The sequence below is a fragment of the Lepisma saccharinum genome, chromosome 8, assembly GCF_977018435.1.
Source record: "Lepisma saccharinum chromosome 8, izLepSacc3.1, whole genome shotgun sequence".
NCBI lineage: Eukaryota > Metazoa > Arthropoda > Insecta > Zygentoma > Lepismatidae > Lepisma > Lepisma saccharinum.
In genome coordinates, this window is record NC_139236.1 from 46,992,891 (window position 1) to 47,012,739 (window position 19,849).

Consider the following 19,849-nt stretch of genomic DNA (forward strand, 5'->3'; position numbering starts at 1 on the left):
TGGTTTATTAAATAAACCTCCTATAAATACTAACTAAACTAACAAGGAAACTTTCCATGGCTCACACGTATTCTACTGATCACCACTGAATGATGATGATGGTCAGTGTGTTGTTTTAGCACTAAAAAATAATAATTAGCTTCAACACTAAGCACAATATAAGGAAAATTATTGTACTAATATCTTTATAATAAGTAAGATTAGTAAGCAAAAACATTGATTTTGCCTTCAAAGTGATGGAGAAAGTTTTTTGAATTGTTGTTGTTTTAAGTGCACTTTATGCACAGAAAAGCTAATTGGAACTGGACCTACAGTTTAGAGCAAGATTCGAACCACTGTGCCATGGGCTTCCACGGGTATCGAACCGCTGGGACCCCTTGATTACAAGACGATGACTTTACCACCACGCCGTATCATTACACCTTTAAAGTTTTTCAAATCTATATTTGAACCTAGAATTCGATAATTTTCAGCCCACATTACAAATATCTTTAGAATATTTCCTTGTAAAGAAATTTAGTGAAATTTACTTCAAAACATGTACTAAAAGTAGGCTATTATAGAATATACGAGGTGTGATTGAAAAGTGTTAGACTGGAGCCGCTACTCTTAACTGGTTATGTTTTTCGGGGGCTGTGTTGGGAAAAAAGGAAGCTTGTTTTGTCCTTGATGGATTCTAAAAAGGTCATGGCTATATCTTTGTTTAGTTGCGAGCTGAAGCCTGTGTAGTGTTGTCGGCGGATTATTATCTGCGCAAAACAATGGATGTGCGTAAACGTTTGTTGAAAATACCTTTCGTGGATACGTGTGTATGTAGAGCAAGCGTTTTAAACTTGTACAGTAAAATTAAAGATGACAGACAATCAGTCGAAGATGATCGGTTGCATGTGAAAGCAATGTTACCTTTTTTTCGATAGTAACGGTATTGTGCACCAGGAATATGCTAATCAGAGGCAGACCGTCAACAAGGAAGACTGCAAAAGTGTTCTTTAGCGGTTACATGAAAAAGTGTGAAAGAAAATACCAGCACTCTGGCGAGACAAGAACTGAACCCTGCACCACGATAACGCACCCGCTCATCGTGCTTTCCAAATCACTGAATTTCTGTCCTAATTACAAATTCCTGTGCTTCCTCAACCATTTATTATTCAGATATAGACCCAGCAGACTTCTACCGATTCCAAAATTAAAATTTTCGCTCAAAGGGAAGAAGTTTGAGTCAATTGAAGAGATCCAGGCACATCCGGCGACATGTCTTAACACCCTCAAGAAGTAGGACTTGCAGGAATGCTTCCAAAAGTGGAAACACCATTGGATTTGGTGTGTTCAATAAGGAGGGGACTACTAAAATGGATTAATCACAATAACCTGTACGTACTAAGTCTAAGAACTTTTCAATCTCACCTCGTATACGTATTATTGCTTTCTTCGTTTGATATGTTGAAATACAACTTGCATGATCTGTTTTGGAACGAATGGAAAATAATCCAGCATTGTGTGTAACAATTCCAAATGAATTGCTTCAAACACTCCTGAAATAATAATTATAATTAATGACACACCTTCCCCTCCCCTTCCCTCCCTCTCTCTCTCTCTCTCTCTCTCTCTCTCTCTCTCTCATATACGAGGGTGTCTGAAAAAGTAGCAGCAAATTGACAGTATTTCATGAAACGAACACCCCAGATATTTGAAACTGGTACACAGGGATGATATGTTCTTAGGGAAAGCATTGACACTATCAAATAGATGGCAAGCCGTGCTGAATCGCAATAGTATATAGTCCTTTTATTGGAAGTACATTTCCTACAAGAGATAAGAGTTCAATATTTGTCTTTCCATTTACATTGTCTTCCACGCCTTAACGTTGACCCTCACCCCAATTCACGTACCTTTGGAATTCGATATCCCAGGATGTCAGCATCTTCTGTGGTGCATCGAGGTATAATTGGAGAGACACCTGCAAGTCGCTGCACTTCCAACAAGGTAGCTGTCGTGTAGGGCAACCTAGGGATTAACATACATACACACAAATTGTGTTCTTTATCAATAAAAAACAACAAGTGTACAACTTTTGTGCAAATAGCTTCAATTTCCATAAGGAACAAACTAACTCTTTTTTACCTGAATTTACCTTCGATTATTATACGAAGGTTAGGTTAAATCTTACGGGCAGAGGAGGACATCTAGGAAAGAATGGGAATGCTGGTAGGATTTTTAGTCGGTTTGTGATTTGCTTCGTCATGAATTTCGAGACATTAGTCGTGGTTGACAAGGAGTGGTGAGTGAAGATTATGCGTCGATGCGTGCATTGAAGGACATGAAGAGGAGGAATTTGAAAATAAGACGAATGTGAAGAGTCTCCTTCCTGTCATGTTCGTGGCCAAAACTGTTACAATAATTGTGATGGTAAGGAAAGGGATTTCGATAATTAAAAGCGAGTGTCTCCACCTATTGTACGTACCTGGTGACGTCTAAAAAAGTCCTCAACAACCTGTACAAGTATAGACTCAGTATAACATACAACACACTGACATGTGAAGATCTTAACATTCAGTAACAAAGATTATTGATAAGGCATGTAGACAGGGGACATGCAAACTAAAGGTTATTATCGGACTTGCCTCTTCTCCCGCAGAACTGACATGGAAGTTATGTCATGTGTTTCTTGTTTCATGACAATCACTGATAAGAAACGATGATCTATTGATTAAAAACAAAAGATTACATGTATATACAACCTTTCTGTAATGCAATGCGATGGACGGAACGAATAACCGCAAACACTCCGCCATATTGTCTCCAGCGTACTGATCGAGCGTCACGCTCCTCGGTTGGAGAGTATGCATATAAATGTAAAACTGAATTCCCCTGACATCTGTTGACAGAAAGGACAAACATATCAATTGTGGTCTGAGACAATATAAAATAAACAATGAACGTGCTGCATTTGAAGACAATTGGGCTTCATATTTAACACTTAACTATTCTATGGACCATCTTAAGGTCACGAGGTCTTGCCTTTTTTTCGTCAGACATTATTGAATTCTATTTTCGACGAGCGCTCTGACAGTAACATGTGCTTCTTGTTACGTTGTTTCAAATTGTAACAAAACAATAACAATTGAAAACTGTTTTACAGTATTGTTCTACTGTATAACCATGTCAAATCACGTGAAACGAGCCAGAAATTGTAAATAACAAAACAGCTACATACTATATATATTAAAGTATTGGTTTTCGACTTTTAAGGTATTTCGGGGTGGGAGTTGACGCACCCAAATCCCAATCTTAACACTCCTTTGGTTGTTTAGAGAAGATAAATTTGTAATTCATCAGGATTAGGAATCACAGAATTCCTAACAGCAATATATCAACTAACTTTTCATACTTGGAAAGACGATCCGGTTTTGCAGGTTTGTACAGTTACATTAGGAACAAGATCATGTGTTCAGTAAGGCATTAGCATGGCATTGTAGTGACTTTCCATTGCAATGCACGATTTCTTCCCGAAATTAACACTCCTATCCCTTCATGATGTGGTAGGTAATGACAAGTTAAAAAAAATAGTCAGTACGTAAGTAATATGTGACATCAAAATTCTTATGTGACAAACCTGGACATGTCTGCAGCAGTAGGCAGGCGTTCTTTTCCAACGACGCTGTCTAACTCTTTTTGCACTTTCAACTGAATCTCAGGGTACAGCACCATGAACAAGAAAAGAAAACTCATCGTATTTCCTGTGCTGATTGTCCCTCCCATATACAAGTCCAGAAAAATGTCATTGATATCTTCATCTGAAAATAGAAAATGCACAAACTCTGTGTAGTATTTGGCTAATCTCGAACATAGTGGTTCGGATGTCACTTTGTACTGTAGGTCCAGTCCACCCTATCACAGCATAAAAGTGGACTTGAAAACAAAACTCAAACCGAACGTGGCTGCTCTCTCATATGTACGTCAAATCACATTTAATAAGTTATGAAATATCTTCATAACGGAAACATGAAAGGAAACCTTTTTAAAACACAAGTATGAATAAATTATATTTTAAGAACAAAATTACTTAGTTTTATATGGAAATAAAGTTATAAAATATTTATTAGATTTTAACTGGTGATGGACACAAAATCCGGATAACGTACATCCGGATTTCAAATTTTTCGATATCCGATTCCTACACTGAAATACGAACGTGATGATTCAAATAATATGTGGATAAGCCCGTACAACGGATAAATGATAAATCTGGCTAATCCACACATTCGGATATCCTGACATTTCAGATAATCCGAATATCCGGATAATCCGGACAATTCGGATATCCGGATATTCCGTTTATCCGTTGAAATTTGAATTGGAAATTATCCGATAATATTTTGTCCAGATTTGTCCATCACTAATTTTATCTAGTCGATTAATATAGTACAAATAATATTTGTGAGAATGAGATGCATTTTAATGCATGCTCAATATCTCATGCATTTAGACATTTGCTTGAGGCTGCAGTTAATGTGCATTACTTTGTGTTAATTATGCGTTGACTTTTATCTGTGTAGGATCCAAGGAAGAACGTGACACAGAAAATGCAGAAAGAAACTGTCATAGACAAAGAAAGAAATCTTGCAAAGTGTGGAGGGTGCAGAAATGAAAGTAAAAATTCCAGACACCCAGCTTGGAAATTTTAGAAAATGTGGAAAGGAAAGTTACCTGTAAAGTGTGCGTCGTGCTCTTTTTCACTCAGCAAGAAATCTATGAAGTCTCTTGGGTTGTCCGGTCTGAACGTCTTCTTGTGTTCCTCCAAAATGCCCTGAAAACAAGCGACAGTATTTCATAAACATTGTCTCTTTCGATCGTAACCTATAACCAGAAATTGAAATTTGATTAGACGTTATCTTTTATCCAGGACCTTAAAGAAAATTCTAATAATAAGGACAACAATATTAAAGCTACAAGAGTATCATAACTTAATCGAGAAATAAACATGTGGATGAGGGAACAATTAACAGCTGTGTCTATCACACTATCTGCAACAGTGGTGATTCCCAAGATTATACCCAACGGTTGGGGAAAACTCAGCAAGAAGATGCAGGACAAGAACTCTAGAAGCTAGTCATTTTGAACACTTGTGCCACAGTGAGAAAGGTTATTGACCACAGAACTCGTCACATTTTGTAACAGTTTACCCAGCATCTACAAATATACAGTGAAATAAAGACTGTGCTACACCAGTGTATATATATTTTCAGACACAAATTTGCAACAGTACGATGAAATCTTCTGCGAACTATAAAGTGTATTTCGTTTTGTGTCAGTTTAGATACATAAAGTAACAGTAGTTCCATCTATTTTCATGAAGTATAATTACACCTAATTAGAGCGAAAACGTCAACATCCCGTTTGAGATTTTGAATTTGTTGAGAAAAGCAATTGATAATAATAATAATAATAATAATAATAATAATAATAATAATTCATTTCTTTTTAGGCAGAGCAAGGAAACATTGCTTTTTAAAATGTTGCAATTTTTTCAGTATTGTAGTTGTTTTATATTGTATTTTACACATAATTTGAGGTTTGTTAACTGAATTTTTGCTCCTTTGTGGTCATTTTGAGCATTTTAATTGTATTTTTGTCTCCCAAAATTGTAGTTTTTTAGTTTAGCCGAAGTTCAAGCGTCGTGTTGGTGTCTAATGGCAGACATGGGCAAGAATCAAAGCCTTAACGTTGCAGGCAGATGCAAATAAAAATAAAATAAAACTTAATTTGTTTTCCTCCATTAGTTTCAAAGACACACCAGCAAACATGCGTTGTGACGAATCATTAAGTACCTTGATAAGTAAATGACTTTTGTTATTTAGGAAATTATCAAACTTATATTTTTAAAATCCAAAGAAACTTTATGTGTATTTTTTTATAAATTTATGCCATTTTCTTTTATAATTTTGAAGTATTTTATAGATTATTTTTGGATAAATTGTACGTCATACATATAAATCTTCGAGGTATACGTTTTAGAGACCGGATGTTAGGCAAAATGCCTATTCTTTCCTGTTAGAGATATGATGAAAACGAATGTTGCGAAGGCCAGGGGGGAGGGATTAGCTTCATTTAAAGCAATTTAATTTGGCCTATTTTGCCTATTTCATACGATATTGCCTATATTATTTCATAAATGCCAGATATTGCCTATTTTAGGCATTTTCTTTAAAATTGGGACATGCCTGAACTCTGTGCATACAATTTCCTGTTCCCAGGATTAGTTTTCGATGCTTCCAAGAAATTTAAAAATAACAGTTAGCGAGTTATTGCAGCTAATAAGAACTTGGACAAATTAAGGGTAATTCAACAAGTTCTGAAAGGTGAAAATATACAAACTGAGTTAGATCTACATGTTCTCGCGTGCTTAAGTATGCTCCGGTAACATCTGTGGAGGTTGAGAGGTCTTTTTCAATTCTAAAAAATGTGTTGTCCGATCGCAGACATAACTTGTCGGTTGATCACATAAAGAAATACCTTGGTGTGATGTGCAACCGGAATTAGTGCTTCTTATTCAGAGACTGCCAAACCGTACAGTACAAACTTGAAATGCATTTAAACAGTTTCTTAGTTCAAACTGCCGTGTGGAATATATTATAGTGTACATTTTTTAACTGAAATAACCCTGTGTGCAGTGATAAAGTGTATATTTAAATAATTTACGTACTGGTTGGAAGTAGCCAACAATTTCTTTTGTCAGACTATTGTGTGTAGCCATTATACAATGAAAAATTTTGGGCTGACGTGGCTCCTGTTTGCAGTGATTTATTAAGTACAATATTAGACTGCTGTCTCTAATTATGAGCTCCTGGTTTATTTTAAGCAACTATAAAGAATGTACAGGTATGTTTCTATATTTTTTACATTTGTATGTCTATCTTCATTGTTTTGAGTTAAATTTCATTGCCTTTTTTATTGCCTATTTGTATTTTAATGCCTATTTTACTGCCTATTTTGTACATTATAAGTGCTTATTTGCCTGCCTATTTTATATGTTTTTAGTGCCTAAACATCCGGTCTAACAAAAACGCACGCAAATTTGTGCCTACAATTGTTACAAAAAGTGCAAATTTTTCAGCCGTCCAGGAAATAAGGGGAAAATTCGCTGAAGGCACTTAAGCGCCAACCTCACTTCCACGTAGTACACCACGGTAAACTACTTTTGTGCAGACGAACGAGGTTCTGGCGTCTGTGTAATTCTCTGTAGGGTTTTTCGTCCATATATGTGCTGAGTGACCCCTCACAGCCAGAGATTTTAGCTTGGGTAAGGATATTTTAATACTTAGAGGCATGTGCTAATTTTAGTTGTGCTAAGAGGTCTTGATCCTGTATAAAGCGATTGATACAAATAGTCAAAGTGCTGATGCACGTACAATTTTTGTTTTACCCCATCCATCAATTTTCACTTAACCAGGTGACTGATCTACTTAAGTAGTCGTTTTCGAAATACCCACCGGAGTTTCCGGGTTCAAGTACCGGCCAGGACATTAGTATTTCATCAAATCATCACTCATTCTCATCGTCGTAATTAGCCAAAATTGGAAGAAAAGCGACGTAAAAATAACAAAAAATACAAGTATACATAAAAAAATGTACATATTTTTGCTTCATTTTTAAAATGTGCTCATGAAAAAAAAATACCTGAATGAACTTCCAGAAAAGCTCCCGGACTTCCAGCACCTTCTTGTAGCCGATGAATTCCGGAGCAAAGTAACGGAGTTCCGGTTGAGCGTTGAGTGCTAGAAACGAATCAACCACTGCATCCTCGTACTGCTCCCTCAGCACCGTCACTTTGGTGGACCAGGTGTCGCTGTAGTCCAGTCTCGAACCCAGGGTGATTTTCCACGTCGTGTTGAGGAGAGCAACGTGGAACGCATGTTCCATGGACATTCCAGTTCCGTTCTTGTACTCCGGAGTCTCTTTGATGTGTGATATGAGCTTGAGGACTTCTTCCGCGATCACATCCTCAGAAATTTGTCTCCCGTAACCAAACTTTTGCAGAAACCTAAAAAATAATCTCTTGTTTCTTACCCACGAGTCCTCGTGCGTGAAAATACCTGAGAAGATGAAAAAATATGTTACCGTTTGAGAATAACTTGTATTGTATGTCAACCTAAAATATCACGTGGGGTGTAAGGGGTGATTTTCTGAGAAGGCACCAAAACCCCAATCTCACTTCTAAATAGTACACCCCGGCAACATGCAATCTTGCAGGGGAACAATGTTCTGGCGCCTGTATAGCCAGTATAATTCTCTGTGAGACGTGTGTTGTCCTGTGCTGTGTCCTTGTTGTGCCGAAGTATATCTTTACAGACTCAGCTTTTGGTACAGGTAAGCAAATTTCAGTCCCCAGATGTGGTACTGAGAGGAAAGAGGAGATATAGAGGGAAAAACTAAAGGTGCCAAAACTAGGGGGGGGGGAGGACAGTTTACTTTACCTTCGTACATAAGTTATAGCATACCACAGGAGCAAAACTGACAAAAAGTGGAGAACTGTCCCCCACGACTCCCCTAATAACAGGGTAGAGATTATGATGGGTGCTGTGCAGCTCAAACTATGAGTTAGCCACCTCGGTGACTTGCTACCAACTGTTCTGGATTCGAGCAGCGGCCTGGACATTGGGGTTCGTTTGTGTGCGTCCCCTCTTCAATTACACACGCATCCTCATCGTCGTGATTAGCCTGAAGAGACACAAAAGCAATGTAAAGTAAGAAAAATACACGACAATCTAAGAGTTCATTACCATCGTGAAATGGAAATACCTAACATCGTCAAGATAAAGTGCACTGGCTTGCCACACTGCCACTCACCTCCTTGGTTTTTGTATAAATATTTAAATACTGGAGAATTCAAACGAGCTTGGGTGTACTTGTTGGTGAGGACCTCTTTCACAGCCTTGCTGCCTGTGACGAGAACCTGCATGTACGTCCCTTGCCTGAAGGCCACGAGAGGTCCATATTTCTTCCCTGCTTCAATTGAAGTGGTTCTCAGCGAATGCTGCTTCTTCCAAAACAGGAAGGAGAGGAACAAACTGCCCCAGAAAGATGCTGAAATAGAATACATACACATCATATTATCGTACACTACTATCAATCGAAATATTGCAACAAACTACATCGGTCTTAGTGAATGCTTATCACCTAAGTCAACATATGAGTGTTACTACATTAGAAAAAAACATTCATTTTAACAAGTTCATAGGATTCAGCGTCTCAGAAAATGTATGAGACGACACCTATTACAAAATATATACTCCACTTTGAAAATTGGCCGCCATCTTGAATTCTAAGAAATAGAGATCTAACTCTGAATTGCCTTATAATGTGCTATACATCTCCACAAAGTGACAACAGTGCATTACCAAAGGCTGCATTTCTCACTGATCATACAATGCTACTTTCTGAAGTTCATGATGTCGAGTATTATGAATGTTTTTTTTAACATTTTCCGCTACAAGAATAACAAAATGATGATGACTAAAACTTCAATCACTTCAATATTTTCTTAAGAAAAATTTTACAATTATCTAAAATTCCTTGAGAATCGAAATCAAAGTTCTATCTTCGAGATTTCATTTAAGGAAATACATAAATCTTGAAAAAAGCGTAATCGATATATAAGTAGATATAATTAATTATGTAATATAATATATATATATATATAATTATTTTAAATAAAAATAAATAAAATATTAAATAATCCGTTTAGAATGACCGCCATCTTGGAAACCTACGTCTATCACCTATTTTCGTGTTTCTTAGAATCCATTGAATTACGTGCTGTAAGTACATTCTGAACCAAAGTTTTACAGTTTAGATTCTGGAACAAGCTCTATAATATCCGTTCTTGAAAATGAAACTGACAATAACACTGTTTTACAAATTTTCAGTTTTTGTCTGTTACTGAAATTGAGCTCCTGAACACGAATATGCACTTCATTTTCTGGGCCTTCCCGATGGCGCAGTGGTAGCGGCGTTGCCTTGTAATCAAGGGGTCCCGGGTTCGATACCCGGTGGAGGCACAAGTGGTTCGGATCCCACTTTAAAACTGTAGGTCCAGTCCCGATTAGCCTTGCTGTGCATAAAGTGGACTTAAAACACCAACTCAGCTGAACAACAACTTCATTTTCTAAGGTTGGCTCTTAATTTGAAATTACGGCATAATTCATGCTACCCATAAGCAATGCATTCGCTCTTATTTTCAAGATAAGCATAATTCATGTTATATAACAATTAATTATAAGCAATGTGGGCATAAGTGCCAGGGAGGCACTTGTCCTCCGTAACATCTGGGAAGACTTAATACTTTTGAAATTTTGAAATTATAGCATGATATCACAGAGGAGAGGCTCCGCGAAAGACATTGGATTATGTGCCTGTGCAAATTATCCTGCTGCTGGTGATGCTTTATGCTTGATGAGAATTCTCTTAACCGGAGGAAAGCATCACTCTACGTTTCCTCCACTTTAAACAATGCCACCCAATCTTCTCGTAAGACGTCAGAAGATTCTCCACGAGTTGTTCATATTTCTTTGCTCTCCTGTTTCCCAGAAAACTATGACAGATTTGTCGAAATGCATACCTCACTTATGTTTCCTTAATGTTAACTGCATGGACAACAGGAATTGAAGGTAGAACATTGTCGATGTGCAGCATAACTGCTTTAGGAGAGAACTTGGAGGAATCAATAAAAAAGTCTCCAGTCGTCGGTCTTATGTGATATATTCATCGATGCAAAAAACCTTTGTTATGGCACAGAGTCAGGTTCCCTTTTGTTTCGAAAAATGGAAGAAACTATTTGTCTGTAGCAAGTAGTAGCTGCACATCAACCGCCAGGCGATTCAATTGCCGTAAGACCAAAAATTCGGGTTTATTTTTGGGAAGTTCTATGTCTCTGATTAGGTTATTTAATTCGGCCTGTGTTATCTTATGGGGTTTGCTAGCAGCCAAAGATGAATACATGACATGTCACAATGGTGGAATTGCTATGATGCCAAACAGCCACGTCGCTGCATATACTGCATATACGAAATATAACAATATTTCTGAGACACTGCACAACTGAATGCAAACCAGAGGCGCAACCACGAATTTTTGCCTGGGGGGGGGAGTATTAGGAGGATAAAAGTGCCAACAACGACAACAACAACAACAATAATAATAATAATAATAATAATAATAATAATGATAATAATGACATTATCATTATTAATTTATTATTTATTGGCATTTTATCCTGGTATTTTCAACACGTTCAGTTTCACATTAGCTAATAATGGAAAACAAGCACACAAACTGTATTTTCGAAAGACAAAATGGGGAATATAATTATTTTCGTAGGTACATTATGACATGTGTAGCTTTCATGTAGAACATACGTTTTACACATATGCAACATGGAGTGATGTAAAATTAGAAAATACGTATGCAACATGTTACCACTAAATTGTGGACGTATTCAATGTTTCTTTACATACATTACATAATCAATTCATCCACCTCATAACAAACCAATAGCAAAAATGATATAAATTGTCTCTCACACTCGTGTGTACTCAATTTTTCTCAAAACAATAATGTTCATACATTTAAACCAAAAATGTTTAGCAGCAACAATCTGAAGTACATAGTTGTACTTCAGACTGTTACTTCACTCTCTGGTAATTTGGAAAGTATCACAGAAAAGAACGGCATTGCGAGCGAAGCGAGCAAGACATTATTTTTTTAGATCCAATTTTTGCAAACTGAAAACAATATTGATTTAATAGGGCATATGACATTTTCTACAACTTTTTTCATTTAGATCGTTCGGTACTCAGGTTAGACTTCCACCGACCCTAGCAACTGCTCTGAACTTGATGATACTGTAAGAATACGAGGGTCACTATTTATATTTTGAGCCTAACAATGAAAAAACAGGAATTTGGCATTGAAAACTGCTTTATTGTTTTTCGAAGTATTCTCCTTTATGGTCAATACACTTTTGCATTCGTTCGAACCATTTGTCAAAGCAGTTTTTCCAATCTTCTTGAGACACCTCAATAATATGGTTTTTGAACGCATCAACGGCGTCTTCCGCCGACGAAAATCGTTGTCCACGCAATTTATTCTTGACATTCGGGAACAAGAAGAAGTCATTTTGTGCCAAATCAGGATGACCCATCAATTCGATTTTTTGACTGTTCATAAAGTCGGTTGTTAGACGAGATGTGTGACAGCTGGCATTGTCTTGATGAAGAATGATCCGACGGCGTATGTTTGTTTTCCGTATTTGACCGAAGACCTCTGGCAAACAAATTATTGTGTACCATTCAGAGTTGACCGTTCTACGTTCCTCTAAAGGCACAGTTGCCACGTGACCAGTTTTCCCGAAAAAAAAACAGGCGACCATTTGTTTCGATGTGCTTCGAGCGCGAACAACTTTTGTTGGATTGGGTTCATCTTGAAACACCCATACAGTCGAATGCTGTTTACGTTCCGGCTCATATGTATATATCCATGATTCGTTACCTGTTACAATCTTATATACGTCTTTTGAAGCACCACGATTGTATTTATTGAGCATTTGTTTGCACCAATTGACGCGAGCGTCTTTTTGAGTTTTTGTCAAATTGTGTGGGATCCAACGAGAACAAACGTTTCTCACAGCTAAATGATCATGTAATATTTTATATATGCTGGTGGAACTAATGCCTATGGTTGCCTCAATCTCACAGTATGTCACATGACGATTTTGCAGTATTAGGTTTTGCACAGCATCAATGCTTTCTTGAACAACAACTGATTTTGGACGACCTTCGCGAATCTCGTCGGTGAGCGAATGGTGGCCACGATTAAATTCGTTATACCAGCGTTTCACAGTGGCAAAGGATGAGGCTTCATCGCCAAATGTGGAAGTAAGTTGATCGATGCACTCTTGTCTTGATAATCCACGTCGAAAATCGTAAAAAATCATCGCACGAAAATGTTCACGAGTTAATTCCATTTTATTGTTGTCGCGCAATCTCCAAGGCAACATAAACAACACAAATGAAGCTATTGACAAAACATTTGAAGTACGTTATGGTCAATAATGCCAGACGATTCCGTGCAAACGTCAAATCGCGCCTAACTTCAATCAGTGTTGCCAAGGCTCAAAATATAAATAGTGACTCTCGTAGCAGTTATTGCGAGCGAAGCGGTCAAGAACATTTTACGAAACGTATTTTTATTTGCATAAAATTTGGGAGGGCAATTGCATTTCTGTGTCCCCCTGCAGGTGCTCTGGGGCCGCCTGGAAGAAATATGCAAGAAATGTATGAAAACTAATTCCATCTTGAGTATAATTTTGTCTTGCTACTCTTAGATTCTGCTAGCCTTGCTTTTCTTTACTTCAATGTTTGCCCCCCCTTGCACCGCAAGAATTGGTTTCCGTCCAAGGTTGAAGGGGGCAATGCCCCCCTGTGGTTGCGCCACTGATGCAAACTGGCCAATGTTGCAAGTATCTGAAACATCAAAGGATGGCGTGATGTACTGCGACGTGCCAGACCCTCAACAGTGTTGCCATATTCGTGTTGAGATGGTTCACTTGAATCTGCCCCCTTCTGTTACGCCAAAACGAGGGCCAATAAAATTTGTTAATGTCATTTCAGTGTTCAGCATCCTCAGATTAGTAAAGAATGGTTGCTTTCATTTCTGTAACAAAATGTATGTAAAACAGTGTAATCAGAGCCATTGGACATCGACTACAACTATTAAAAAAAACACAAGAATAGTGACGACGATAATTTAGTGGAAAATACTAGAAATCATATTGGATAATAATAATGCATTGGATTTATAGGAATATCGAATATAGTTGTTTGTTATTCTCTCATTTTCAATGATATAGTTTTAATTAGCAGTTATATCCTAGCATATAGCCTCAAATAATACAATATTTAGGATTATACTATGGAAATGATAACCTGTTTATAATTTATGGGCTGGTTAAGCTTCAAATTGAGATTATTTCTTTTGCCTGATTAAAATTGAAATGTATATTTTCATGCACTTCAATTATTGAAATGTCACAATAGTAGTTGTATTGACTGTATTACACTTACAAGTGTAGGAAAGGCGAGGCTATTTGATTGAACAATCAGATTTGCTTATACTTGAAACAAAGCCAAGAGGGGCCTATACCCCAATTTTTCAGGTGTGATATGCTCTGATTTTTAAGAAATTCAGAATTTCTAGTGTAGAAAAGGCGAGGGCTCAACAGATAGATTTACCCATACTTAATACAATAGCAAGAGGGGCCTATACCCCAATTTTTCAGGTGTGGAGGTTCGGGTTTAAGTCCTCATAAAATGTGAAACCTCCTCTGAAGGCAAAATGATAATATTGTTGTCTTGTAAACAAAAGGCTCTGGGTTCGAGTCCTGACAGATTGAAATACATGTTGCAAAATAATATGTCTACAAGTGAGATTTTGAGAATAATTACTGCTAGTTGATAGCCCCCAGATCTGAAACCCTCCTCCCTCCTCTGCTCACACAGATATAGCTTTTACATGCATGGCTATATCTGTGTGATTGTTGTTTATAAACTTGTCAAAAATATGGCTTTTTTGATATTGTTTTTGGCCATATTTCTATGCTCTACAACTTACAGATCTAATTCAATACAAAATACAAGCAAAATTTGAGCTGTTGCCTGCTTTTTTTTTTTCTAATCTCTGATCAATTCTATTGCTCGGGGTAAGCAATTATTTAGCTCGGAAATGCATGAATTGATATTAATCTATCAAAAGACTAATGTTTTGCCTCCATGCCTTGCCGGCACGCAAGAGATAAAATCTACATGCTAGAAGGGGGAATATTAATGATTTTTCTGTACGATTCACTGAAGGGGTCATTAATCTTTCTATGCGACATGCAACAGGGGAAAATGTAACAAGGCATTTTCTGACATAGAGGCAATGAACTGCTCCTCTTCATGTTAAAAGCAATTCTGTTCCGATAATATGAACCTAGGCAAAGACTTGGAAAATATTATGACAGAAACAAAATCCAATTTTGTCTGTATCAAGGTCTTCAGAACCCAGTAAAATGTAGGCATATTCTATTTGGAGACGTGTTAATATTGTGGCCTTGTAATCAGAGGCTTTAGGTTCGAGTCCTGTATAAGATTGAAATACATACAACTGCCAACACATAAGATATTCACTGCTAGCTGATATACAGTTGAGGTTTGTATGTTGTACAACAGAATAATAGAGCAAATATCTTCTAGAATTGCTCCGTGACTCTCTCATTTCTCACATCATAAACATATGATTTTTCTCCTATGAGAATAACACTGCATATGGTGTCATCAGGTAATGCCTCATGGAATTCACAGATAATTTTAATGTTTGTCCTGTCATTCACCACAACTTGTTTTCTTTTTGAAGTGTTTATTACAAACATGGGTCTCTGTGCTTTGAATTCATCTGGTGTGTAATACATATCAGTATTGCCTGTAGTGACCCTCTTGAAAGCCGAAAATGCCTCATATAATTTGAGGAAATCATCCTTGGACATGTCTAAATTGTAATTTTCTCTAGGAAAGACCTCATTTCTGCCATTTTTAAGATATATGTTCTTGATGTTGCAGTTATCAAATTTACTTGAATTTTTTTCCTGATTGTTGTGTCTTCCAGTCTGAAACAGTACCACCACAAAATCAGGCATGTCATATTGTATGCTGGAGAATGAATTTGTAGCATCAAACTCATAATATGTACCAGATGCGGGCTTCTGTACACATTGATATGTATAAAATTGCAGAGGAACCTGTGGATTTTTTATTATATCTGCTTTGTATTTAAGAGCATAACTGGCTTCATACTCAACAACAGGGATTCTTAACTCCATAGTCTGAATAATGCATTTGCCTGCATCAGGTAGGGTATTGGGCAGAGCTTCTCCTGTAGGGTTTATTGTACTGTACCTCATCAAAGCATTATTATCATTTGCAGCTCTTCTAAATGTGATTCTTAAACCACCCTTCCACATAATATCTTTGTAATCTGAGAAGAATCCTGGCAACAGGCGCATGGGGAACAGTACAGTGTGGTTCTTAGATAATATCTTATCACCAGCCTCGAATCCTCCTATTTTGTAGTAAGAAGCCTCGGTTTTGGATAATTTTAATGTGGCCAAAGCTGTGGAGGTAATTCCGGGATAATCCACTCTGTTTATAACAACACCATGTTTTCTGACCTCAATTTCAGAGAATAGATGTGGCACAAAATTATCTACAAGTCTTATATTTGAATTTGCCGGATAATCTGTTCCATCGAGCTTTACAACATCAAATTTGATGTATAGATCTGCTCTGTGGGGGTGTATAAATCCGTCCCCTACATCAAGATCAACCTCGATCTCTGTGTTGGGTTGATTTAAATTTGCAAATGTCCTCCTGTTTGGAGGGAATGATTGTAGCTCATAACTCTCAATATTTTCCATTGTATGTATTTTTATTTAAATGTTAATCTCTATGATTGCAGTTGTTGTGGCTCCAGCAAAATCAACTAATTCTTCTTTCTCATTGGTGACCATCAATTCAATGTAATCTATTCTATTATGGCACACAGGAAAATATAATGTTGGGGATGGATTGTAGATGATTGGCTCCATAAATTCAGAATTAGGTTTAAATGTTGCAATGATGCCGGTTTGTTTGTGAGTGCCTATGCCATTTGATTTGGTGATCATACCCTCAGCCACATTACAGTGAATATTCAGAGTCTCTATGGCTAAGAATTTGGGTATATTCATAGCAGTGTGTTTGATGGCTGGTTCAAGTTTTGTGTTGTTCTCAAAGCCTAACAGCTCTCCTATAGTAGCCAGATCCACTGTTTCTGTAGCAGATACAATCTCTACTCTGTGAGTGACAGAATTTTGACTTAACACTACACCTCTGGGTAATTGAGCATTTAGAGTAGATAGATTATACTGCCCTGGAGTAATGACAATTTTTTCATCCCCAACTGCAATTGTGTTGTTGTGGTGTGTAATATTTGGGATCAAGTACATGCCGTAAAATGCTCTGAGAGCTATTGTTTTGGGATACACTATGTCATCATGTAATCTGAGTTTCAATATTGAATTTTGGCTGGTGAGATGGAATACCCCCATGATGTTTCAGATACCACAAGGCTTTTTGAAAATTTTCAATTGATGGTTTATTTATTTGAGACATATATCTAAGAACAGATAAACACAAATGTCCGCAATTAACATCTTTGAAGTTTTGAATACGGGCATTATTGTAATAAAGATTAGTTGATTTTAGATATTTTACTAAATTTTCAGGTGGAACACCTCCAAATGAATCAAACACAAATGCCTCATTGTTTAAATATTTAAGATAGCAGATCCAGTGAGTGCCCTGATTTTTGTACTCATCCAAATTAACAATGCCACACTCTTTGTTGAGTGGTTGTTCCGGTAAGGAATCAGACATGTACACACCTCTAAAATGTTTGATGCCCAGTGGCTTGATTAAAGCTTCAATATCTTGGTTCGTAAGCGGCTCTTGTTTTTTTTAAACTTATTCATGGCTCTCTTAACACCTTTGCCTTGTTTCTCCATGGCCAGGTTATGGCGCTTCTGCTCATCTAATTCTGCCCTATTTTTCTTGGCATCTATTACTGTTTTTGCTATGGCGGCTGATCCCCCGGCCAAGCTCCCCACAGCCCCGAGAGCAGCTAAGATGGCAGGGATGGTAAATATGAACCCCCCCACATGTGATTTTTTTCTAGATTGCTGTAATTTTTTTAATTGGGGGGTACTAAGCAACAATTTCATACCATGGCCCTTTGCAATACAAGAGCTTTTTTTCTTGCGCTGCTTTTTGGTCAAAAGACTGTCAATAGTTTTAAGAGATTTGAGACCTGCATAAGGTATTTGATACATAACACCCTTGGCCTTCATTGTAGGTTTATTATATACATATTCACAACCCCCACCCCAGTTTTTGTTTGGTGCTCATAGCTATGGTGGTTCCCAATGCTGCTATTTTTTCACCCAAAGATGCATCTTTGCTTACAAATCTACCAAATGCAGCCTCTTCTAATTTCTTGTCTGCAACATGTCTTTTGTCAAGATCAGAATGTGTGTTGTATGCTATGTCATGGTCTCTACAAGCAGCATCTAGGGGATTAACACCAGGATCACCTCTGTTTAATCTATGATCTAGTTTTGTACCGGGACCACAATACTGATAGCCTGGAATGTGTAGTTCAAATGGCAGCTTGTTTATAATGTCATTAACAAGGCCCCGACCCTCAGAAATATTCCAAAATTTAGGTGGTAGAGTATTAATAATTTTTATGAGATATCCAATCCCCTTAGTGTCATTTACTATAAAATTAGACAATTTTGTGCTTATCATGTCCATAATTCCAACTTTTTCATTGTAAAAATTGTGGTTCCCTGCATTTTCCTCCCCAGCTATCACCAGCAGCCTATCTACAAGTTTCCTGACATCATCAACCCACACAAATTCTTTAGGCAGGGTGTTGTATTGTTTGATTCCACTGCCAGTCTTGATTTGTGACCATATGGGCTTGATTAAATTGTTGTATTTTGCTCCACTGCTCGACTTGACTCTTTTTTGTGTGGGATCATTGTTCTGGTATAGAGCATCTGATTTTATTAATATTTCTTTGTAATCCTCATAATCTTGATCTGTGTAGCTGCCAGGTCTCTTCCTAGTCATCAGTTCCCACAATCCAGGTGTTCCGGAGTACTTAACAAAAGCACCTTTTTCTCCGAGTCGAGATTCTGAATATACAATTATATCATCTCCCATAAATGTCACTCTGAAATTGCCAATTCTATGTATGATGCTCCCATCACGCTCTGTGTCAGCATATAAGCCAAACACCTCATCTTTGTTGTCTTTAGGTGTGGTTAAATATTTTTGAGCAAGAAGACCCAATTCAATAGGATCCTGACTAGCCTCAATTCTTCTAGGAGCAACAGGACTAGGTGTATGAATACTGGAAAGTGGGGTGAATGGATAATCTAATATGTTCCTAGCAGCTACAGGTACAAGCTCTGTGAGCAAATTTTGATTTTGCTCTGTAACAGTTTTGATATTCTTACCTAAATTATTAATAGCATCAATTACAGGCTGTTCTGTTTGTTTGTGTTTTTCATAAATTCCACGGTTCTCTGATTTCCATCCTTTAAATCTTTTTACAAGATAATCTCTTAATTTAAGATCATCAATTATTGGCCTTTTCATGGTTATTTATATACGTTTCAACGTCTAGAAAATCGTTGATTTTATTTCTGTATTTGCCACTATTGGGTGTTCTTGTCATATCAATTGTGACAAACCCATAACTGTCCTGGTTCCAGCATCCACTGCAAAATTTAGAAAAATCATTGTAGCTCAGGTCCCCACCTACATATTCATCATGTATGTGTTTGAGGTTGGTATGATCCTGATGAAACACACATATAAAATTGCTGTTGTCTCGGATCAGCTGCTTCGGTATTTTAGAAAAAGTCTGTGCCAGGTAGAAGCAATCAATGTTTTTGTGTCGGCCCTGTGTAAAGAAATTTCTAACCTTGTTTTGATTATCCAGTATAATATCATCAAACACAACAACAGAATTATCGAGACATTCATCAAGTGGCTTAACATCTGGTTCAAAAATAGCTATATCCAATCCATCATATAGCTTCATCAGCTGCTGATATTTTAATTGTTCCAAGCTCTTAGAGAAGATATACAAGTGCCTGTTTTTCCAGTCTAACCAGTTGGGTGCCAATAGAAAATTATCAACCATTAGT

The 19,849-nt window shown here is 37.2% G+C and overlaps 1 protein-coding gene across 1 annotated transcript in view; it reads right to left on the reverse strand.

The window, feature by feature from the left end:
• Positions 1-19,849, reverse strand: part of LOC145991765 (methyl farnesoate epoxidase-like) — a 143,558-nt gene that overhangs the window by 15,163 nt on the left and 108,546 nt on the right. Inside the window, exons 3-7 of the mRNA XM_083127817.1 lie at positions 8,848-9,084; positions 7,678-8,093; positions 4,708-4,807; positions 3,614-3,794; positions 1,890-2,004 (exon numbers count right to left, since the gene is read on the reverse strand). Of these exons, the coding sequence (XP_082983943.1) occupies positions 1,890-2,004; positions 3,614-3,794; positions 4,708-4,807; positions 7,678-8,093; positions 8,848-9,084 (1,049 nt within the window). The remainder of the gene's footprint in view (positions 1-1,889; positions 2,005-3,613; positions 3,795-4,707; positions 4,808-7,677; positions 8,094-8,847; positions 9,085-19,849) is intronic.